Here is a 25084-nt window from a genome sequence, read left to right on the forward strand (position 1 = left end):
TGAAATTTATGTTAAGTACTAGAGATAAAAATAAAAGAATTAAGATGTCCCATGCTCTAAGTGAGATTATATTATATTGGAGGAAGAGAACAAAAAAGCAAACTTGAAAGTTGAGAGGCTGAGAGGTTATTATATTTGTTTGCATATATGCCAGTAGCTAAGTGGTACAGTGGATAGAATACTGGTCCTGGAATTACAGAGAATCACTTTCATAAGTTTACATCTGGCCTCAGATACCTATTGTGTCTGCCCATGAACAGGTTATTAAATGCCATTTAGCTCAGTCCCTCACCTGCAAATTGAGTTGGAGAAGGAAATGGCAAACCAGTTCAGTATCTTTACCCAGAAAATCCCAAAAAGAGTCATAAAACCTTGGACATGGGAGAAATGAACAAACAAAAAAGTATATGTATCTTTGCATATATTGATGTGTATGTATTGTTTGTTTATTCATTATATATTTGTATATTTTCATATTTTGTGTGGATTTATATAAGTACACAATCACATACATATGCATTTGTGTAAACACATGTAGAAACACATGAGAGCTCTTCTATCTGCGATTGTCACAGGATTATTTTTTTATCTTTGTAGAGCTAGATAATGGAGGGATCCTTAAACTCCTGGACCATAGCCTTGCCATATAATCTGGAATAATTCAATCAGCTTTTCTATAAACAATGTACCCCTCTTTATCACAGCCTTGTCACTAATCAATATAGCTCCATCATCACTGAGTTTTTGAGAGGCACCACAGGTTTTTAATCTATAAACAACTTTCAATACATCATAAAAGTACTTTGGATTACTACTATCAAAATAAAACTGAATATCATCTGCTTTCTCACTGATCAAAGAATCTTTAATCTCTTTAAATTTAGATTTTTTGAAGCTCTCAAGATCTTCATCATCAATGTGCTAAAAGAGAACAAATTTAAAATGTTGGGTAACTTTAATGCTAGAGTAAGTTCAAACTACCAGACATGACAGGAACTCACTGGGAGGAATGGAGTTGGAAAGAGCAACATGAATGGTCACCTACTATTGAAGACATGTTTATCTCATTACTTTCTAATCACCGATATTGTATTCCATTTACATAAATGGATGCACTCGCAATAAATATTGATATTTTATATACTATGTGATTGCAATGAGAAGAGATAATCAGGATGTGAGAGTGTGGTGCAGATTGCTGGACTTATTATTGACTCATTTTCTCCAAGATGAATATTCACATTCAATAAAAGCAGTATGACCCCAGGGCAAAAAGACTACTAGAAAAATTAATATCAACAAACTAGAGAACTACATGGAAACAATTTGTTGCTAACTTGGAAGGTGGATTGAACCAATAGAAAGCAATAGTGGAGGAGTAAAGGAGTGGGGCTTTCAGAGATTCAATTACTTAATTGCATGATCTCATCATAGCCAAAATAATCACAAGCATCAAGACTGGTTGACAAAAATGATAGGGAAATTCAGAAGCTGCTAAATGAAAAATGAGAACTCCACAAGCTATACCAGCAGAATAGTTAATCTATTTGTAAGAAAAATATCATTCATTTCCATACACATATATGTATATATCCATCAACATCTATGTATCTATGTCTGTCTCTATAATCCTATTGATTGATCTACTTTCCTTTTCATAATATCGATGTTATCAGTGTCCTCTACATTTCAATATCCTGATAAATATACCGGTTCATTCCACTCATTTTCTAGCTCTGATTGTAAAGAAGATGATTTTTCAGGTACAATTTGACTTAGAGAAAATCTGATTATCTTTCTGCTATAACTATTTTTCAATTTTATATTATAAGTAAAACAATAATTATTTCACCACCATCTTGTATTTCATTAAAATTATTTTCTTTCTTCAATTAGAAGACAATTAAGGTTTTCCCTCTTTTTTATGATTTGCTCATTTTACAATGAACATTACTAATGGACAAATGATACTGCTCGAATGCAGAATTTCAGTTTGTTTCTTATAGACAGTTTTAAATTTGACATATAGGTAATGGACATTTGTAATGAAATTTGTCAAAGTTCCTAATTTACTTTACTTCTGCAGGACTTTAAATAGACAAAAAAAAGTCAAATGTAATGTTTACGTCTATCATTTTTTTTTTCTTTTTAGTTCTAATTTGGAAATAAAATTTTGGAAGTGAATTGTACTTCATTCATTATGGCTTCATCTTCAAAGCTCTGTAAAAATATATTGGATTACATCATTTTTTAATAAATATCCACTCCATCCATTCTAAGCTTGAAAAGATACTGGTGGCAGAGTTGAGAGATCAATGAAATTGGAATCAGAAAGAAATGAATTCAAAATCAGTCTCAAAGCCTCGTTAGATGTCTAATGATGGATAATTCACGTAACTGCTGCTTTTGTCAGTTTCCTTATATGTGAAGTGAAGATAATAATATCTTCCTTTCTTGATGTTTGTGAGGACAAAAGGAGAAAATATTTGTCAGGTACTTTGCATGCCTTGAAGTATGCTATAACAGTTCACTATTGTTAATATCAATATCAATGCAAACCCAGGATCTGTAGGAATACAATTATAAAACACTTTCATACAAATAAATTCAGATCTAACTAAGTGGAAAAGAATAACAACCATTCAGTCTGACTTAATATAATAAAATTGAACTAAACTACTTAAATTAAATTACTTATTCAGAACTACAACAAACTTCTAAAAATTATATCATGGAGTTCCTAAGTTTCCTTATTTCTTTAGATTTCACTTATTGGTTACTAAAGTCATTGCCTTATCTAAATTATTGACTTTGTAAAAGCAAATATTATATGAAACTATGCATCATTGTTCTAATTATATTAATTTACTAAAAGTTGACTTCATCCAAGTAAATACTCCTTTTTTATCTTAACTGGATTTTCTTACCTTCCAAATTGTGCATTCTTTTCCTTTCCCTTGGGAGTCTTCATAAATTCACAATTTTTTTTCCCTTTCTACTGCATATTTCTGCCCCCAAAGACAGAGTGTGTTCTGTTTATAATGGAATTATTTACTGTAAATGTTTAGAGATGCGGTTTATATATGGCTTTCTCACATGTGGTATGTGACTGGATGTCTGATTTTCTTTCACTTCACCAAATCTTAACTTCATGTAAGCCATGAGCTATGTGCAATATCAAATGAGACGATGCATTGGAGATTTCTCTGAAAATTATAAAAACATATATAATTATTAAAAGTCAGTAAGACATCTCTGGAAGGTCAAATACAGAAATTGGAGCTTAAGCATTTTGCCTACATACTGAGAAGAAAGGACTCAGAAACTTACAATACTGATGTTGGCAAAAATTGAAGGCAAAAGTAAAATGGAATAGCAAAGGTTGAGATCAATAGATGGTATCATGGAAGGGGAAATTGATTGGGCAGACTTTGGGAGAAAATGCTATAAAGGGGTCTAGTTTTCCATGGTCCACGGGGGTATAAAAGTCAGGCACAATGGAATGATTAGACAATAATAAACAATGATGTTTTCCATGCAAACTTTTTCTTCATTTCTATTAATTTAATATATAAAGAGGTTTTAATCTCTTGATATATAAGTTGAAGTATCCCTGTATGTCAAATGACACAGTTTGGAAAGGACTGTTTATCTTTAAATTAGTTGTTGTTAGTCCTTTGTTTTCAAATTGTCCTATTGTCACTATCAGGTACTGTGTTGATTTGAGTGTGAATTTGATTCAATTGAAGCAAAGATGCACAAAATTATCAACCTCAATATCTTCCTTAATTACTGAAGGCTAGTAGTAAGAAATAAGTCCAAATGACTGTAGATCTCCTAGAATGCATCTCTAAGTTTAACTTTTGTGCTAATATTCAATGCTGATAAGAATTGTGCCCAAGGTTGAGGAAGAGGGCAAGAATAGAGGTAGAGTCTGAGCCTATGTCTTCACAATATAATAATTTGAGGTATAAAATAAAATTACTATCTTTCTTATAAGAAGGGCTCTATATCTGGAAGGAAAATAGAATTAGTGCTATTTTATAGTCAGAGATTATATGATCTTTCAGTAGTAATATTTTATGTTTTTTGGGCTAAGACTCATTCCCTTGAATGCCTTTATTTGTCTTTGTTTCAAATAATTAATCAAGTTAATTAATACTACAAGGCTGTCTACTCTATTTTTAAAGACAAAGAAAAATATCATACTTGCTGTATGATATTTCTATCAGGAGAAATAACATGAAACATATAAAATGTTTTATTATATACATATTATATACACAAATTATATATGCCATAATATGTACACAAAATATATGTACACGTTTCACATACTGTAGAAAATGAATGTACACACACATACACACATATAAACACACAATGCTTAGGGCAAAAATATATTAAGCATAGAGACACCAAGGAAAGTTTTCATGCAGGAATTGTTTCTTTAGTTGAGTCTATAAGGAAAGGAAAAATTATTAAAAAGGTGAATGAATTCAATCCATATGAAGTAAGTAATGCAAAAGCCCAGAAATAAAATATGATGGGCCATCATGGAGGAACAGCAAAGAGACCAATATGGGCTTCAGTGTTTAACAAAGTATGGAAAAAGGTCAGATTTTCTGTTCACTTCTAAAATCAATATGAAATAGTTGAAATTTATTGCTAAAGGTTGGGGTTGATCAGAACTACAACTTGGTGAAACTCTTTCAGCAGTTATATGGAGGACACATTTTATTAGAAAAATAAAGGGAAAAATAGAATAACTGAAAGGCAGTTGCAGCAATTCAGGTTATAGGGAATAAATCTCTGGACATGAGCAGTGACTACATGAATACAGAGAAAGAGGGGCAGATGCAAGATATCTTGTAAATATCAAAACAAGATTTAGAACACAATTAGATATGGGTTGTAAGGGTTAATGAAGAGGCAAGATTGAGACTAAAGTAAGATTAATAGCATAGATAATTAGATTAATGTCAACATGTTATAAGATTCACATCTGAGCTGACATTTTCATTATGTAACATTCTTCTTCCCTTGAATTAAAACAAAGAAAAGACAATTTAAAATTTGCTATAGGTTTCGTAAGTGGAAATTAAAACCCATATGAATCAGGAAACTGCTTCTCCCTATCCCAAATTGTTATCCTCTTTGTGATCTACTATTAAACTGCTTGCTAAACATTTTCATTTCTATTGGAAAAATGTTCTTTGTTTCTGCTGGTTAAATCCTCAATGCAATATATAAAGAACTGAACTCAAAGTTATAAGAATATGATCCATTTCCCAATTGGCAAATTGTCAAAGTACAAGAAAAGACAATTCTTAGATGAAGAAAGTAATGTAATTTCTAGTGATATGAAAAAAATAATGCTCTAAAGCACATGATTACAGAAATGCAAATTAAGACAACTATGAGCTACCATTACATAACTCTAAGATTGGCTAAGATGACAAGAAAACTAATGATAATTGTTAAAGGAAATGTGAGAAAACATGGACACTAATACATTGTTGGTGGAGTTGTGAACTGATCCAAGCATTCTGGAGAACAATTTGGAACTATTCCCAAAGGGCTATAAAATTGTGCCTACACAGTTTAATCTAGCAGTGTCTCTACTGAATTTGTATCACAAAGAGATCATAAGAAGGGGAAAGAACCTGCATGTGTGAAAATATTTACAGCAACCCTTTTGGTAGTGGCAAGAAACTGAAAATTGAATAGATGCTCATCAGTTGGGGAATAACTGAATGAGTTAGAGTATATAAAAATAATGGAATATTATTTTTCTATAAAACATAATAAACAGGTGGATTTCAGAAAAGCCTGAAGAGATTTACTTGAATTGATGCTGAGTGAAGTGAACAGAACCAAGACAATACTGTATATAGTAACAACAAGATTATGTGGTGGGTCAGTTATGGACTTGGCTCTTTTCAAGAAATGCAGTGATTCAAGTCAATTCCAATGGACATGTGATGTAGAGGATCATCCACATCTGTAGAGAGAACTGTGGCAACTGAATATGGATCACAGCATAGTACTTTCACTTTTTTGGTGTCATTATTTGTTTGCTTGTTTTTGTTTGCCTTTCTCATGTTTTTCCCCATTTGATCTGATTTTTCTTGTGCAGAATGATCAAAATGGAAATGCATTTAAAAGAACCTATATTGAATTTCTTCCTATCTAGAGGAGGGAAGAGGGAATCGGGAAAAGACAAAATTTTAGAACACAAAATTGTGCAAGGGAGAATGTTGAAAACTATTTTTGCATGCATTTGTAAAAATAAAAAGTTGTTAAAATAAAATAACTCATCAGGGAGAAACATAGTATAATAGAAGAAATATTCAAGTTGAATTTGGGGTACATGGAGTTCTTCACTAAGCTATCAGTGTGACCTTTGGCAAATTACTTAAACTCTAAGATCTTCACTCTCTCCACCTGTAAACACGTTAGGGTTGAATTGGAATTCAAGTATAGATTGCATTACAGATGATTATTGAATAATCACTTCTACCTTTAAATTTCTGAGTCTATAATATAAAATTAAAAAAAAATAGGTAGACCCAAGCTATGCCCTAAAAATTTGTCTGAGGAACAAAAAAATAAAGAGACTTTTTTTTATTCTAGGAGCTAAAAATTTTTGAGGAAAGAGTAGTATCCAAAAAAAAAAAAAACATTATATTTTCAATACTCTGTGAAATTGATTGCTATTCCCTCATTATTATTCACTATTTCTAATTATATTGTTTCAAAAGTTGCCCATGCAACCAGGTTGAAAAAAAATTGAAGGCAATGTGGAATCTACTGGATGTTTGCTTTTGTTATCATTGCTTGGTTTGCTATTTGTTTTTCTTTTGTTGTTTTCTGTCTGAATGGACAGAGAGATCAAAGATCAAAGCCCACTAAGCTCCTAAATTCAGTGCTGCATCCATAATCTTCCACTTCATATTTTCTTATGCAAAGGGAAGTTGACCAAAATAAACAAGATACAAGGAAAATTCAAAGTATAAAGAACCTTTGGCCAAATTCATTTAAAATGATAATTTGTCAGTATAGAGGTGTTTTTGAAAAATTTTGGTGACTATATCAGAATCCCCCTTTCTCTATGTGATTATAGCAGATTTGTCACTGTGGAGTTGCATGCATGAATTAGATTGATTGAAACATTAAAACTAGTCTTAAATTAGTTAAGGTATAAATTTCCTCTACCAGGAATCCATGAGGAAGGGGAAGGAAAGCTATTTATTTTTCTATGGAAAGCAGAGAATCTAAATCACCATTTATAAAATGGCATCACTTCCAAAAGTCATACTCAGTAAATAAAGGTTGTTGTTTATTGTTTATGTCCTTTATAAACCTTATTCATTATCTGTACCTTGCTTTCTTCTGATAATTATTACATAAGAATTTTTTCTCCCCATTAACCAAAGTATTGCTTGGTTACTATGGTTACAGTCATATTATTTGACATATTGTTATTACAGTCATGCTTCAGTCCTGAAAACTGTGAGTGACCTGAGAATGTATGTTCGTGTTTTTCCCATACTTCAACTGATAGCTGTGATAGTTTATTATTTTTGTTAATTCTGGGAGGTGATCTATGTCACCAAAAAATAAAAACACTCAATGGGGAGAAAAAAAATGATGAAAATAAATTTTAGGCTTATCTTTCTTAGAGGGAATTAAATAATAATATGTAGCCTTTATCTTTGAGGAATATAAATTAAAAATACACATGTATATATTATGACTCTTCTTGTATGTACAAATTATCAATTAGAACTATAACTTCAATTCTCAATAGCCAAGCAATAAGGGCTGAAGTTTTTCAAAAAAGTCCATTGAGTCCAAACCCTTTTGAGCTTGTTAAGTAGAAAATATTCCTACTCTGGGGACCCTATTTCTCCCATGTCACCATCCTTTCTATTTCTTTTTTAATGAGTGATTATGCCTTCTCTTTTAAAGTCCAAATTCTCAATATCTGTTAATGAGAAAGTACAACCGAGTGGAGAGTTTCATGGGATTAGAGGCAGAAGCCCATGTTTTTAGGATTAGCTCTACTGCTTAGTAGCTATTGTAAATCTTCACTCCTACTAACAGCCAAGTATACAGTGGGAACTAAATCATTTGCATTATTTCACTTCTACAGTTTATATAAATATTTTCTAATTTGTAAAATAACCACAGGAACAGCAATAATAATATATGTATCTGAATGGAAATCACTAGTATTTAATTTTACTGAAACTCATAATAATATTTTTTAAATTATTATTTGGAACAATATTCCAGTACATTTGATCAATTATTCTCTTCTTCAAGATAGAATCTCTTGCTTTTTTTCTCCCTTTGTCTCTTTACTTTGTCTTTTTTTCCCTTATTTTGCATTTGTTATAAATAATCAAATACACAAAAAGAAGAAAAAATATTTCAAGCATTTTATTTTTATGACAGTTAAATTAAAGATTTCTCACAACTTTAAATATAGACTAGAATTATATTGAATGCAATAGAACAACATGAAATGAAGTGGTATAATGCAATATATAATGGGAAAATGAATTAGACAGGAATGATGATAAGAAAGAATGGAGAAAAGAGAAGTGAAATAACAAGCAAAACAATTACAAAAGAAATAAATATGGCCTTCAGATCTAGTGGCATGGATAGAGCATGTTGGATAAACTACTTGGCCTAGAATCAGGAAGATTTCAAATCTGTCCTCAGAAGCTAACTAGTGATGAGTCCCAGTTTACCTCAGTTTCGTCATCTGCAAAATGAGCTAGAGAAAGAAATTACCAACCTTGCTAATATCTGTGCCAAGAAAACTCTGAAGATTTTTAAAGTTCCATAGAATTGGACATGACTGACAAAAATATAAGTAAATATTTTGAAATGAAACAGTTCAATCTTAAATGAGACACAACTCCATATGAAATTTGAGGAGAACATGAGTACAAAACAAGTTTTTTTTTTTACTTTATTTATTTATTTATTAAATGTTTTTATTTACAAAATATACACATGCATACTTTTTCAACATTGACCCTTGTAAAACCTTCTTTTCCAAATTATCCCCTCTTTCCCTCACTCTGTACCCTTCCCTCAATCCATCCTTCCCTCCCTGTCTGAGTTTATATAAGTTTCTCCAGGCCTCTCTGAAATCATCCTGCTGGTCGTTTCTTACAGAACAATAATACTCCATAACATTCATATGCCATAGCTTATTCAACCATTCTTCAACTGATGGGCATCAATTTAGTTTCCAATTTCTTGTCAGTACAAAAAGGGCTGCCACAAACATTTTTGCATATGTGGGTCCCTTTCCCTCATTTAAGATCTCTTTAGGAAATAAGCCCAGTAGTAACACTGCTGGGTCAAAGGGTCTGAACAGTTTGATAGCTTTTTGAGCATAGTTCCAGATTGCTCTCCGGAAAGGTTGGATTCATTCATAGTTCCACCAACAATGTATCAGTGTCCTAGTTTTCCCACATCCTCTCCAACATTTGTCATTATCTTTTCCTGTCATTTTAGCCAATTTGATTGGTATGTAGTAGTATCTCAGAGATATCTTAATTTGCATTTCTCTGATCAATAGTAATTTGGAACACCTTTTCATATGACTACAAATAGTTTCAATTTTTTCATCTGAAAATTGTCTGTTCATATCCTTTTACAATTTATCGATTGAAGAATGGCTTGAATTCTTATAAAGTTGAGTCAATTCTCTATATATTTTAGAAATGAGGCTTTTATCAGAACCTTTGGATGTAAAAATGTTTTCCCAGATTATTGCTTCCCTTCTAATCTTGTCTGCATTAGTTTTGTTTGAACAAAAACTTTTTAACTTAATATAATAAAAAGTATCTATTTTGTGATCAATATTGATCTCTAATTCTTCTTTGGTCAGAAATTCCTATCTCCTCCATAGATCTGAGAAGTAAAGTATCTCATGTTCTTCTAATTTGTTTATAATAATCATTCTTTATGTCTGGATCATGAACTCATTTGACCTTATCTTGGTACACATTGTTATGTGTGGCTCAATGCCTAGTTTCTACCATACTAGTTTCCAATTTGCCCAGCAGTTTTTAGCAAATAGTGAATTCTTATCCCAAAAGCTGGGGTCTTAGGGTTTCTCAAACACTAGATTACTATAGTCTTTGACTATTTTGTCCTATGAACCTAATCTCTTCCACTGATCAACTCCTCTATTTCTTAGCCAGTAGCAAATGGTTTTGATGAATGCTGCATTATAATATAGTTTTAGATCTGGTACATTTAGGCCACTTTCAATTGCTTTTTTTTTTTTTTTTTTCATTAGTTATCTTGACAGTCTTGACCTTTTTTTTCTTCCACATGAATTTTGTTGTTATTATTCCTATGTCAACAAAATATTTTTGGGGAGTTTGATTGGTATAGCATGAAATAAGTAGATTAGTTTGGGCAGTATTGTAATCTTTATTATGTTTGCTCCACCTATCCAAGAGCACTAATATTTTTACAATTTTTTTAGATCTGACTTTGTTTGTGTGGGAAAGTGTTTTGTAGTTTTGCTTATGTAGTTCCTGACTTGCTCAAATATAAACACTTATTTTTTTGTGTGTTTTGTTTTGTTTTATTATTATAGCTTTTTATTGACAAAACGTATGCATGGGTAAATTTTCTTTTTCTTTTTTATTATTAATAGTCTTTATTTACCAGATATATGCATGGGTAATTTTACAATATTGACAATTGCCAAACCTTTTGTTCTAATTTTTTCCCTCCTTCCCCCTCCCCCAGATGGCAGATTGACCAATACATGTTCAATATGTTAAAGTATAAATTAAATACAATATATGTATACATTTGACACTTATTTTAAATGGGATTTCTCTTTGTATCCCTTGCTGTTTGGTTTTGTTAGTGATGTATAAAAATTCTGATGATTTATTTTAGATCCTGCAACTTTGCTAAAGTTATGGATTTTTTTTAGTTGATTCTCTAGGGTTCTCTCAGATATCATCATATTATATGCAGAGAGTGATAGTTTTGTTTCCTCCTTATCTACTCTAATTCCTTTAATCTCTTTTTCTTCTCTTATTGCCAAAGCTAGCATTTCTAGTACAATATTGAATATTGATGGTAATAGTAGGCAACTTTGTTTCACTCCTGATCTTATTAGGAATAATTCCAGTTTATTTCCATTACAAATGATGCTTGCTGATGATTTTAAATAAATGCTACTGATTATTTTAAGGAAAGATCAATTTATTCCTATAGTTCCTAGTGTTTTTAAGAACAGTAGATTTGGATTTTATCCAATGCCTTCTCTGCATCTATTGAGATAATCATATTTGTTTATTGATAAAGTCAATTATTCTAATAGTTTTCCTAATATTGAATCAGCCCTCCATTTCTGGCATAAATCCTAGTTGGTCATGGTGTATTCTCCTGGGGATTATTTTTTGTAATTTCTTTGCTAATATTTTATTTAAGAGTTTTGCATCAATATTCGATAGAGAGATTGGTCTACAATTTTCTTTCTCTGTTTTCATCCTACCTGGTTTAAGTATCAGTACTATGTCTGTACTTCATTCCCTATTTTTTCAAATCATTCATATAATATTTGAACTCTTTGTTCTTTAAATGTTTGGTAGAATTCACATGTAAATAAATTCATCTGGTATTTTGGATTTTTTTCTTAGAAAGTTGATTAATAGCTTCTTTTATTTCTTTTTCTAAAATGAAACTATTTAAGTAATTTATTTCCTCTTCTGATAATCTGGGCAATCTATAATTTTGTAGGCATTCCTCCATTTCACGTAGGTTATTAAATTTATTGGCATAAAGTTGGACAAAATAACTCCTACTCATTGCTCTAGTTTCCTCTTTATTGGTGGAAAGTTCTCCCTTTTCCTTTTTAAAACTAACAATTTGATTTTCCTCTTTTCTTTTTCTAATCAAATTAGCTAAAGATTTATACATTTTGTTGATTTTTTTCATAAAACTAACTCTTAATTTTATTTCTTAATTCAATATTTTTTTACTTTCATTTTTATTAATCTCTCCTTTTATTTTTTAGAACTTCAAGTTTGATATTTGATTGGGGCGGTTAATTTGTTATTTTTCTAGCATTTTTAGTTGCAAGCTCAATTCATTGATTTTCTCTTGCACTATTTACAAATATTTACAAAACAATTACAAAAGGAATAATTATGATCTTCAGATATAGTGGAGTGCATAGAGCACAATGAATAGAATACACTGCCTAGAATCAGGAAGATTTCCCTTCTCATTTCAAATCTATCCTTAGAAGCTAACTAGTGATGATCTCCTGTTTACCTCAGTTTCCTCATCTGCAAAATGAGCTAGAGAAAAAAATAGCCAACCATGTAAATATCTGTGCCAACAAAACCCTAGAGTTTTGTAACATTCTGAAGAATTGGATGTGTGTGTGACAAAAACTGAGTTAATATTTCAAAACAAAACACTTCAATCAACTCTCTATAAAATTTGAGAACATGGTGCATAAGTTTTTCATAAGGCTACAAAACTGATTTGAAAATTGTGAGAGAAACATTATGCTTTTTGCTAATTATACTAATAATAAATAATCAGAAAAAACCTCAGAATATGCCATGGCAAGCCTCAACAAAGAAAGAAAAAGAAAACAAGAAATAGCATAAGAATGTAAATACATGGAAGTGAAGAACAATGTAGAAGAAAAGAAAAAAAAAACATTAAATATGATCACTATGCAAGAAGTATTTATCTCAAAGAGCAGATACATAGAAATAATCTAAGGAGCATACACAAATAATGAAGAATATGTTACCTATGAATAGATAGATAGATAGATAGATAGATAGATAGATAGATAGATAGATAGATAGATAGATAATGGAAAAGGATGTAGAGTTAAGACAAAATGCTACCAATAAACAGTACATTAATTTCTCTTTTTTTGCACATTGCTTTAAGCATTTGTCATTTTTCCCCATTATGTTAGTAAATCCTGCATTTAAATATGCATTTCTCTGACTAATATAGAAAAAAATTTAAATGTTACAACTTACATTTTTTCATGCTAATACTGATAGTTTTAGTTTCTTCTAATGCAAAGCTAAAAGAATGAGTGAGATAATTATTTTGAGAAGCTGCAAAAAATAAATGGATTAGATAGGTTGATATAGGTGAAGAAGGAAGGCAGAGCAACAACAGAGAAAATTGTTTCAAGTAAAAGAGTGAGGCAAGAGAAGCTTTTACAATGGAGAAAAAATAGTATGGAATGGTGCTCATTCTTGTTCTCAATGTCTTCTAATTTGGCTCAGTGAAGGAATGTGTATGTAGCTATGTGTTTGTGTGTGTGTGTGTGTGTGTAATGACTTGTAGAAATTCATCTTATCTAACAGGAAAAAAGGGTGGCAATTCCTGTGCATCTCTTTTATATGACAATCGTTTTTTCTCCATTCTATGTTTTTCTTCCCCCTTCTTTCAGAGAATCCCTCTTTCTTACCACATTTTTGAAGATCATTCCAACATAAGTTTGCTATGTAAATAACATTTACTTTCTCAAATAACAATACTGTTCTTATGAGTTATATGTAATATCCTTCCATAAAGGAATATAAACAGAATATCTTTACTGAGGCTATTAGGATTACTCTTTCAACTTTATGTGTATATATTTCTCTGAAGTATTATTTTGGAATATCAGATTTTCTCTTCAGCTCTAGTTTTATTTCATTGGAAATTCTTCAATTTGCTCTATTTTATTAAATCTCCATTTCTCTCTTCCCAGGCTCAACCAGTTATAATCCTAGCTCCACTGTCTTCTATAAATATATCAGAATTCTTCTACTCACTAACATGGAAGGCACTAAATCTATTGTGACCTGCCTGGGATTCCATATTTAAATTGTTTATTTTTGGCTGTTTGAAGCATTTTATCTTGGACTTGGAAGCTCTGGAATTTGACTATAATATTCCTGAAAATTTTCAAGTTCAGCTCTCTTTTAGGACTTGCTGGGTAGATTCTGTCATCTTCTATTTAATTTCAGAATCTAAGACATCAAGATAAAATTTCTTCATGATTTTTTGAAATATATCATTTTCTTTGATGATGTCATTTAAGTAGGCTAACCATTCATAAATTATCTCTCAACTATTTTTCACGTCAGTTTTTTTTTTTTGTAACAAATCTATTTCACATTTTCATCTATTTTTTCATTCTTTAAAATTTATTTTTTTGTTTTTTGAAGTCTCATAGACATTAGCTTCTACTTACAAAATTCTAATTTTGAATGGTTTACTATACTTTGTTCCCCTTTCTGCCCTAGTTGATAATTATCATGTATTGTTTCATTCAGTATATTTTGGGGTCTTTTATCCAGTTGTTAATTTTTCCTCATTATTTTCTTGTATCATTCCCATTTCTTTTCCTAATTTTCCCTCTGCTACTTTTAGTTATCACTTTAATTTATCAAGAAATTATATTTTTAAAAAGGTACTACAGTAGAAGGGAAGACCAAAAATAAACTCAGAAGAATCAAATGATGTGAAAAGGATGCAAACAAAGAAAAATGCTGGTTGGAAGAAACCTCAATAACAATTTCTTCCTCCCTTTCTTTTTCCCTTCCTCCCTTTTACTTTTTCTTTCTTCTTTCCTTTCCTCTTTCTGTCCTTGCTCCTTCCCTTCCTTCCTTCCTTCTTTTCTCCCTTCCTTTCTCTCTTTCTTTCCTCTTTCCTCTCTTCCTTCTTTTATTCCTTCCTCCTTTCTTTTCTTTACTTTGTTACTAAATTTTGTTCCCTTAGTAGAATCTCTCAGTTCAGACAAAAATCAGAGTGTACAAAGTAATGTATATTGACTTTTCTTGGATAGAAGAAAATACAATCAGAGACTTTATGGAGATGATTAAAATTATAGAACTATTATGATTGACTTTAGTGTGACTTTTAAGAATAAACACATTCTTTGAACATACAGCTTGTTTCCATACTTTAGTGTCATTTGTAGCTATTTTTCCAATTACTTCTTAAGCAAATACCAAATGAAATTATCAAGAATACAGAGATTATAGATAAAACTATCATTTCAAAAGAAGTATCTGTGACTATTCCATGCAAATTTTTAGTGTCAACATTCCTCCCCCTTTCTTTCCTTCTTCTCCACATTTTTAATATTTTCTAATATATGATTAATGATAAAATAATACTAAACTGTATTTCAATAATCATCTTGAAGAAAATCTATTTACTTTCTTTATGAATTCATTTAATTTCCACACATTGCATCTTATTAATTAAATTTTATGCCTGAAGGATTTTACCATGTTTGGATTGTGAAGAAAAAAAATATGTTTTATATCTTCTGAATATTTGAAAAAATAGAAGTAAACAAAATCAAACAGATTTACAAAAGAATTCTCTGATGAATGAGGAGTTAAAAGAATGAATTATCAACTCCAGACAACTGTAAAATCCAAAATCTGAAACTTACTCATGTGAGCATGGAAAAAGCATTGTTACACATATATTTAGTGAAGGAAATTCACGAGGATACATCCATTTTAACAACCATCGACAGAAGCATCTATATGATTACTTTAAAAATTAAGAACTTAGTTTCCTGAGGAAAGCAGAAGCTAAGTGAATTTCACAGGGTCATATAGCCAGTAGATACAAAAGGCAGCCTTTTAATACAGGTTTTTAAGTCAACTTTCACTAGATTATACTATATTATTTTTAGAATAATAGAAAGAACATTTTTGATAATATAAACACTGAAACAATTCTGATAATGTAAAGCTAGGTACTAACCATTACAAAAAAAATGGTAATGTTTTGAGGGGCTGGTGGTGAGACAAGACTGGAAGAATATTCTATAGGAATTGTGTGTAGAGAGTTATAGAAGACAGATATAAGTAATCAAGACTAGTAAGATCACCTATGTGAGACTATGTAAGATCACCTTACTAAGCCTATACATTTAGGTAATAATTTTCTCATTGCCAAAATAAAATCCTTATTCCTGAGACTATATATAAGGGGGTTAAACATTGGGGTCAGAATGGTGTAGAAAAGAGAAAATACTATTTCAGTTGCTGATGAGTGACTGGACTTAGGCATCAAATATGAAATAAAAGCAGACACAAAATATAAAGTGACAACAATAAGGTGAGAAGAACAAGTCAAAAAGGCTTTAGATCTCCCCTTAGCTGATGGCAATTTTAGAATTGTGGTAATGATTTTCGCATAAGACCCAAATATAAAAAAAAAGGGAAACATTCCAAATATTCCAGCATCCACATAGATACTGTACTCTTCTAAAGAAATATCCCCACAGGCCAGTTTCAGTAATGGAGGGATATCACAGAAGATGTGTTCAATTTTGTTTGAATTACAGAATGACAGAGAGAAAATCTGATAAGTAAGTCCTATCAGAATAGGGATCCCAAGGATCCAGGAGCCAATAACCAGCCAAACACACATTTTGTGATTCATGATTAGAGTATAGTAGAGTGGTTTACAAATTGCCACATAACGATCATATGCCATCACAGAGAGAAGGAAGCATTCAGTAACTCCCAAAATAAGAATAAAGAAAAGCTGTATAGCACAGCCTAGAAATGAAATAGTCCTTTTCTGTGTCCAAAGGTCTGTTAAGATTTTGGGAAGAGTGACTGATGTGTAACAGATCTCTAAGAAGGAGAAATTTCTAAGGAAAAAATACATAGGGGTTTGAAGACTTGGTTCTACCTTAGTTATTATTATGATGAGACTATTTCCTATCAAAATACTCAAGTAAATTATGAAGAAAATCAGAAAGAGAAAATCTTGAAGGTCAGGAAGGTCAGAAAATCCAAGGAAAAAGAATTCTACTATAAATGTAATATTTACTTCTGACATTTTTTACTTTGTAGTCCAACTCTGGACATGAATTTTGTACAGATTTCACTTCATTTATTATAAACTTGACTTTGCCCTTTGTAAAATTAAAAAAAAATTTGTATTAATTAATTTTATTTTTTTAAATAAATGTATACTTTCTACATTCTAAACTTGATTTCCTAAGTATTCTTTGATTTAACAATTAAACTCACATTGTGCAATTAAGAGGTCACTGGAACTGAGAACAGGAAGAAGTGAATTCAAAACAAGTCTCAAACACTTATTAATTTTGTGTTCATGGACAAATCACTTAACTCAACTGCTGCTTGTCTCGGTTTCTTTATATGAAAATGTTGAATAGCTTCCTTCCAGGATTTTTCCTGAGGATAAAATGAGAAAATATTTGTAAAATACTTTGCATACCTTGAAATACTTTATAATAGGTTGCTATTATTAACATTAATATCACTGCAAATGTGGGAATTATATGAAAACAATTATAAAATAATTTTCATTAAAATAGAATAAGACCTAAACAGGAAAAAATATCAGTTGCTCATGGAAAGCAGAGATATAATAAAAATAACCTGTCACCTAAATTAATTTACTTATTGAGTGTCATACCACTCAATCCAACAAAATTATTTTATGGACTTAGGGAAATTATAATAAAACTCACCTGGAGCCACAAAAGATCAAGAATATCAAAGGTATCAATAAAAAAGCAAAGTAGTTTTACTATGCCAGATCTAAAACTATATTACAAAACAGTAATCTTGGAAGCTATTTGGTACTGACTAAGCAATAGTGAACACAGTAGGCAAAACATCTAGTGAACTATTTCGTAAACTCAAGATTTTAAGCTCTAGGATAAAAACTTATTATTTGACAAAAACTGCTGTGAATATTGGACATTAGTGTGGCAAAAACTAATCATTGACCAATCAGACAACATATATCCAGAGAAGATCAAAATGGAAAATTATTTAAATTTTAAGGGTCATACCATTAAGCAAATTAAGAAAGCAAGAAATAGTTTACCTTTTAGATCTATAGAGAGGAAGAATTTATGATGAAAAAAGAGGTGGAGAAATTATGAAATTCAAAGTGGATATTGTTCATTAAGGTAAATTTTTATTATTGGTGCATGAAACAGTGCAAACAAGATTAGAAGAAAGGCAGAAAACTCTTGAACAATTTTTGCAGCCAGCATTTATGAAAAAGGCCTAATTTCTTAAAATGTATAAATAACTAAATTCAAATTTATATGAATATCTCATTCCCCAGTTGATTAATGGATAAAGGATATGAACAGTCACTTTTCAGATGAAGAAATTAAAGCTATCTATAATCATATAAAATGATTAAATTCACTACTGATTAAGGAAATGCAAATTAAAATCACTCAGCTCATATGACAGAAAATCAAAATGACAAATATTGGTAAAAACTTTGGAAATTTGGAAGATTAATGCATTGTAGATGAAGTTGTGAATTAATCCAACCACTCTGGAGAACAATTTGGAGCTTTGTTGAAAGGGCTATAAAACTGTGCACTAAAATGGTGGCTATAGAAATAGAAAGAAAAGGTGCAAATGCAAGAGATGTTGTAAATATTAAAAAAATATTTAGAACACAATTGAATATGAGTTATAAGGATTAATGAGGGAAGTTTGAGACTAAAGATTAAGAGCATGAGTAATTAGAATAATGGTGAAAATGTCTTAAAGTTCATTTGTGAGCTTCCCTTTTATGATTATTTAACATACTTCTTGCCACCACTTAAGGCAAAGAAAAAGCACTTCAAAATTTGCCTTAAGTACCATTTGTGGAAATGAGAAGTACCGAAAAGAATCAAAGAACTGTTTCTCCCTGCTCCAAATTCTTATCCTTTTTATGATCTGCTGCTTCACTCCTTGCTAAGAATTTCATTTCTATTGGAAAATTGCTCATTATTTCTGTTTGGGAAATGCTTGAGAGGAAGCATGTCATAAAAGAAAAAAATACTGAAGTTGAGTTTAGGGCAAATTACTTAAACTCTATGATGTTCACTCTCCCCATATGTAAACACATTGGCATTGAAATATAATTTAGCTATAGATTGCTTTACAGATCACTATTGTCTTCTTTACTTCTTTTAAATTTCTGAGCCTGTAGTTAACAAAAAAGTAGATAAAACCAAGTTATGCCCTAAAGCATTTGCCTATGGCACACAAAAAAAAAATAAAATAAACTGTCTTGTTCATACTCTGACAGTTGAAAATGCCTGAGGAAAGATTAGAATCTATGTCTTTGTGATTACATTCTTAGTACTGTATCCACTGTCCCATATTCCTTCATTACTGTTCACTATGTTCACTACACTTTCAATTAAATTGATTCAGTTTCCAGGCAAGTAGAATGAAGTCATTTAATGGGCACTGTTGAATCTACTGCACTGTTTACCTTATTTTTTTTCCTTTTTTTTCTGTCTGAATGAGCAGAGGATCAGAAGTCAAAGCCCACTGAGCTCCTAAATTCAGCCATGTGGCTGACCTTCATATTTTAAGTGAAAAAATAGTGAACACAAATGAGGAACATACAACAATTATTCAAGGTATGAAAAAGCTGTGGCCAAATTCACTTAAAATGATAAATTTCTGGTGTAGATTTGTTCTGAACATTTCTGGTAAGAGTATCAGATCTTTCCTTCATCTCCTATATAACTTGAATAGATTAGTCATTGTGGACTTCCAGAGAGGCATCTTGTTGGCTAAAATACTAAAACCAACCTTAAAAGAGTCAAGATTCCAAGCACTTCTGTCAGCAATCCACAAGGAAGGAGAATGAAAGTTATGTATTTGCCATTAGGAAGTAGAGGATCTAATTCACTGATTTATTATTGAAATGTTATCAACTCCAAAAATCAGAGTCAGCAAAGCAAGGCTGATCTATATAATTTAAGTCTTTTACATCTCTGTCACCATCTCTACTTTCCTTTTTTGCTGTTATTAGAGTTTTTCTAAATATGAACATTAAGCATCTCTTACATATTCTTTTCTTTATCACATTACTTGGTCTGCTTAAACTTTAATCCTGAAAACTATAAATGACTTGTGAGAATGGATCTTGTCCCATAATTTCCCCACTATTCAAAAGTTAGTTGTCACAGTTTATTATATTTCTTAGTTCTTGAAGCTGTACTAAGTCACAAAATATTTAAAACTCTCAATGGAAATAAATAGGAGCTGATTGCATGCTTACCTTTCTTAGGGGAGATTATATAATAATCTTTAGCCTTTTTCTCTGAGAAACACAATTTTCAATATGTATACACATATGATTGTTCATAAGTGTATACTTACCAATTAGAATTATAATTTCCCTTCTCTAGTCAACCTACAGGGGTTAAGCATCTTTGAAAAATGTCCAGTGAGTACACACCTATTTGAGCTTGTTAGGTAGATAAGATCTCCTCCCTGCTCTATTCTTTGGGGACAGTCCTTTTATAATGTCACAGTAAAAAAAAGTTGAGGTGTCATCCACTCAGAGACATGGTGTCATTGTAATTACTTTATACTTTCAATTTTGAGGGGAAATAATAAGGGATTGTTTTATATTGTTTCTTTCTTTTGCCTTTGATCTTTCTTATTCCTTATTAATATTACAGATCCATAGTTGCCTTGTATCTATAGTGTGAACCTATAGTTCACATTCTCTAAGCTTTGGTAGATATTGTATTTTGTAAAAGTGATTATGACATTTGATTCCTTTGTTCCTCTGGAAAGAAGTGTCATTATAATGAACCATAAGGAGGAAAAATGAATTAGGTATTTCTGTCTAATTGCCTGAGACAATACAGTTACCTCAACCTCAATAATAACTTTTTATTTTTTTTTAAATAACTGCAAAGATGGGTTTCATATTTACCCTTGCAAATCTTGTGTTCCAGTTTTGTTTTGTTTTTTTCTCCCTCACTCACCCTTTCTCCCCTCCCATAGACAGCAATTAATCCAATATGGGTTAAACATGTGTAATTCTTCTAAACATATTTCCACATTTATCATGCTGAAGAAGAAAAATCAGATCAAAATGGAAAAAAGAAAAAACCCAGTAAACAACAACAGAGGTGAAAATATGTATTAATTCACATTCAGTCTCCATTGCCCTCTCTCTGAATGAAGATGATTCCCTCCATCACAAGTCATGGGGAATTGGCCTGAATCATCTCAGTGATTATTACATAATCTTATTGTTGCTGTGCACAAAAATGCAACATTTAAATAGGAATTTTTATAATGTGATAGAATTATTTTGGACTTTACACTGACAAAACTCAAATGGCATTAAGATGAAAGATATCTCTATCAGCAATTATATTTACACATATAAAGACAAACATACACACATATGTGTGTAAATGTGTCTGTAGGTGTGTGCATACACACACAGAAATGCAAATATATATGTGTATGTGTGTATAACACACACACATATACGCATACTTATGTCTAAATCAAGATATTTCCAAAATTCAACTGTTCTATTCACCAAGCCAAGAACATGGATTACTCATATAGATTTGTGTATTTGTTCAAACTATTCACTTCTCCCCATTTCCTCATGCAAGGCTTCTTTGATACCAAGTAAAGAACACTACAGTTAGCATAATTTCTACAACTGCTCTCAAAAAGTTATGCTACCTTTTGAAAGGAGGAAAACTACTGAGACCTTGCTTCCTTAATATGTGAAATGAGAAAACTGATCACTTCCATTCTTACCTCAGAAATACATTGTAAATTTTAGCAGGTTAAATATTTGAGTTAAGACATTTTGGCTAATAAAGAAGCAGTTTTGAAACAAAAATATATATATATATATATATATATATAATGATCATTAAATTATTATTATCCTGTTTGTTTAATATGATTCACATATAATATATGCATACTTATAGACACAGACACCTACATAAACATACACACACACACACACATATATATATATATATATATATATATATATATGTATTTATGTGTGTATGTATGCATATTTATTTGCTATTTCATACACTTTAAAATTTAATATAAGAAGTTCTCCTCTTTTTCTATCCAATAGTAAGAAAGTACATTGTGAGGAGGAATTACTTTCTCTTTAAAAATCATAGACTGTTAAGATATGACTCCAGAACTGTACTATTTTGTAAAGCTAAATCTATCCCCCTGGCACTTTAAAGAATAAGAGATATGATCTATATTTTCTCACTCTAAGACTCTAAATAAACCTTAATAAACATCTTGACATTCAACAGAAAAATCTGTCCTCAGAGTCAGGAAACCTAGTTCCATTCATGATATTTTGTCTGAAGACCTTTGGGATCACTTAAATGATATTTTTTTTCCTCTTTGAGACTAATTTTCCTTGTAAATAATGAAGGAAATATTTTTGTTCCTTGTTTTCTGAGCTATTGTGAAAACTATATGTCTATATCTATATCTATATCTATCTATATCTATGAATGGTACAATGTCTTATAACCATTATACATATATATATATATATATATATATATATATATATATATATATATATATGTTAATATATAATGGCTAGGAATGATAAAAAAATAAAATCCTTGATAAGCCACTCTCTCCTCTTCACTGTTATCTGGGAAATATAAGAACACCTCTGTTCCTCCCCATACATCAATGAAAGTGATTGACAATGCATTTGACTATACAGTTGTATGTTTGAAAGAACAGTAGGTTTGAAATCAGGGGCCTTGCACAACATCCAACATCTCTTATTTCTTGCCTTTGTGACATTATATGAGTAGATTCCACATTCTTGTCTCATTTTCCTCTTTCCAAAGTAGGGAGACTTATTTTGAATTAAATGACTCCAATGGCATATTAATTTTTTTTAAATTTCTTCATGCTGCTAAAGAACAAAATTAGAGCTAACAATGTGATTGTGTCCTACTTCTGGGTCAATTACTTCATTTTATATCAAAGTTAATTAAGGATTTCTCATTGGAATATTTTAATGCAGACTAGAATGGAATTGAATGGAATATAACAACATGAAATATAATCATATGGTTCAGTATGACATGAGTTAAATGAAAAGGAAAGGAGTAGACATAGAAGGAGAGAAGAGAAAAGGAAAGAGAAGATATAACTTAAAAGGAGAATGTTTGCAAAAGAAATAATTGTGATCTCCAGATGTTGTGCACTGGATAGAAAACATTGGATAAAGTACTGTGCCTAGAGTCAAGATTATTCTTCCTGAGTTCACATACAGTCTCAATATTAGCTATATAACCTAGTTTGAATCAGTTACCTTATCTATAAAATAATCTGGAAAAGTAAGTGACAAAATACTCTAACATCTCTGCCAAGAAAACCCCAAGAAAAGATATGAAATGTTGAACATCAATGAAAAAAAAAAGAAAGAAAGAAACAGCAACAACATAATGAATAAATACTTCAAAATAAAGGAAATTTATTCAACACTTCCTGAGATAGAGCATTTCGAATTGAAATTTGAAAAGAATATGGAAGCATATTGTTTCTAAATGATGCAAAAACAATTTGAAAATTATGGATCAACAATGTATGTCTTTTTTTTTCAAGCAAAACCATAAAATAATAATAAGCAGAATTAAAAAAAAAAACTGGATTATTCCAGGGAAGCCTTAACAAAGAAAGAAGTATAGAAGAAAACTGCCCACAATTTTCAAATATACAAAATAAAATTTTAGTTGAAAAAATTCTTAAATCACTTTTTAAAAAATAAACAAAAAATCCAAGATTTACATTGCTTTCATATTCAAATTTATTAAATGAACTTTAGTTGAGTTTCAAGAAGATATAGACAGTGAAATAGCAGTAATAAGAGATCTCAATATGCCATTCTCAGTTTTAAATATGTTTTGAAGCAAAATAAGCAAGAAATTTTGGAATTAAACAAATTTGTGGTGAAATAGAGTTAAAAGACATAATATATTCTAAATAGGGGAAGAATAAGAATTTTGCATATATCTCTGTACCACATCAAAATCTATTTTTAAATAATCATATGTCAAGAAATGAAGATATTTAATAAAAAAGTTAAAAAGCTAGAAATAGTGAATATGCCCATTATAGGTTATAATGCAATGGAAATGTGTATTGCTTCAGGGACCACAAAAAAAAGATACAGAACCAAATGAAAACTTAAAAAATAAAATCTCAAATAAGATGTCAAAGAACAAATCAAAGAGAAAAGAATAAATATTAAATTATTATGATGAAACAACATACATCATTTTGAGATGCAGGTCTTCAGGGGCAAAATAAAGTGTCACAGTCATATTTGCCAAAATAGTGAAAGAGAAGCTTAAAAGATAAAATATTTATTAAAAAATAAGGTATCAAAAAAGGAACAATTTTTTAAAATCACAAAATAAAACATATTAAAATTTAAAAATAAAGAGGAAAAAACAAAGATATAGAAATAAGAGAAACCAAAAGCAGATTCTTAAAAAATGTTGCATTCAATGATGGACAGAGGTAGCTACACCCAGAGAAGAAACACTGGGAAGTGATTGTAAATTGTTAGCACTAATATCTGTCTGCCCAGGTTGCATGTACCTTCGGATTCTAATGTTTATTGTGCAACAAGAAAATGATATTCACACACATGTATTGTACCTAGACTATATTGTAACACATGTAAAATGTATGGGATTGCCTGTCATCGGGGGGAGGGAATAGAGGGAAGGGGGCATAATTTGGAAAAATGAATACAAGGGATAATATTATAAAATATATATATATAATAAAAAATTAAAAAAATGTTGCATTGATAAAGAATTCACTCATCTGATTGAAAAGAAGAAAACAAGTCAAATCAATAAAATTACATGAACAAAGTAAGATCACAGCAAACCAGAAAAAATAAAAAGAAAAAGTAAAGCATTACACACATATAAGTGTTAAGAAAACCAAGAATGTAAAAAAAAAAAAAAAAGTATCAAGTACTCAAACCATTTGTTGAATAGAGATTAAAAAAAAAAATCATCTCAGAAAAGGAAACAAATCTAGCCATAAAGCAATTCCTAAAGGAAGAAAATAATTTCTTATTCTGATGGATTCAGGAGATTTATACCAAATTATACCAAATCTTTAAAGATATAATACAAATCATAATTCACCACTATACTAAAACTTAAGAA

The 25084-nt window shown here is 30.5% G+C and overlaps 1 protein-coding gene across 1 annotated transcript; it reads right to left on the reverse strand.

Annotated features, from left to right (window-relative positions):
• Nucleotides 1–618: 618 nt before the first annotated feature.
• LOC141547493 (olfactory receptor 10AG1-like) lies at nt 619–16902 on the reverse strand. Its single transcript, XM_074275892.1, has 2 exons — nt 15970–16902; nt 619–921 (listed from the first exon to the last, which is right to left on the reverse strand). The coding sequence occupies exons 1-2, from the start codon at nt 16900–16902 to the stop codon at nt 619–621; spliced, it is 1236 nt and encodes a 411-aa protein (XP_074131993.1).
• Nucleotides 16903–25084: the final 8182 nt, after the last annotated feature.

The sequence above is a fragment of the Sminthopsis crassicaudata genome, chromosome 6 (assembly GCF_048593235.1).
Source record: "Sminthopsis crassicaudata isolate SCR6 chromosome 6, ASM4859323v1, whole genome shotgun sequence".
Classification (NCBI taxonomy): domain Eukaryota; kingdom Metazoa; phylum Chordata; class Mammalia; order Dasyuromorphia; family Dasyuridae; genus Sminthopsis; species Sminthopsis crassicaudata.